General features: G+C 50.8%; 1 protein-coding gene across 1 annotated transcript in view; it reads left to right on the plus strand.

Annotated features, from left to right (window-relative positions):
- The first annotated feature begins 94 nt into the window (after positions 1-94).
- Positions 95-825, plus strand: part of LOC122545645 (thioredoxin-related transmembrane protein 2-like) — a 3082-nt gene continuing 2351 nt past the window's right edge. The window contains exon 1 of the mRNA XM_043684603.1: positions 95-236. Coding sequence (XP_043540538.1) covers positions 155-236 — 82 coding nt within the window. The 5' untranslated portion in view covers positions 95-154. The remainder of the gene's footprint in view (positions 237-825) is intronic.

Here is an 825-nt window from a genome sequence, read left to right on the forward strand (position 1 = left end):
CTCCCTCGGCACTGAACCCTCCGACAGTGCGGCCCTCCCTCAGCCTTAGCAGGATGGCGGAGGGCGGGCCAGGGAGGTATGTTGTGGTAATGGAGCTGCCACATGTTTTCTGTGTCCCGCAGTCACCGTGGAGCAGCACGTGGGGAACGTGTTCATGTTCAGCAAGGTGGCCAACCTCATCCTGTTCTTTCGTCTCGATATCCGAATGGGGCTGCTCTACCTCACCCTGTGTGTAGGTTGGTAAGCGTTCTGTTTGCATCTTTACTGCCACGATCCTCCTCTTGTCGACGTGCCGGCGTAGAAAGATGGTCCGGCGCTCCCCGTTCGTTATTGTCCCTTGTCGCGAGATACAGTGAAAAGTATTGTTTGGCCCTGCTGTCTCGGTCAATCTGCCTTCCATTAGGGTAATAGAATAGAATACAGTGTCACAGCTATAGAGGAGGTGCAGAGAAGGTTCATACTGGCAGTCTGATCCCTAATTCTGATAACGGCAGAGATGAAGATGTTCTTGAGTCTAATGGCAGGTGTTTCCAAACTGTTCGATCTGCGTTGAGTTCAGAATGCTTTCAACATTTCACTCCTCCCACAATTTAAACAGGGCTCGCGTATCCTTACCTGAATATTTTACAGTTTAAAACACAGGAGGGGGCGTTGTGTTCCGTACTAAATCTCTCTCACCTCTTGTCACTTGCCCGCCTTATTTCCCTGCAACCCTGCAAATTATTTCTATGCAGACAATAATTGTATTCCCTGTTGGAAAACCGTCAATTGACCCTGCCTCCCCCCCTTCACTCTCAGGCAGCGCCTTCCAGACCCTAACGACCT

Source organism: Chiloscyllium plagiosum, unplaced genomic scaffold (assembly GCF_004010195.1).
Source record: "Chiloscyllium plagiosum isolate BGI_BamShark_2017 unplaced genomic scaffold, ASM401019v2 scaf_62028, whole genome shotgun sequence".
Taxonomy (NCBI): domain Eukaryota; kingdom Metazoa; phylum Chordata; class Chondrichthyes; order Orectolobiformes; family Hemiscylliidae; genus Chiloscyllium; species Chiloscyllium plagiosum.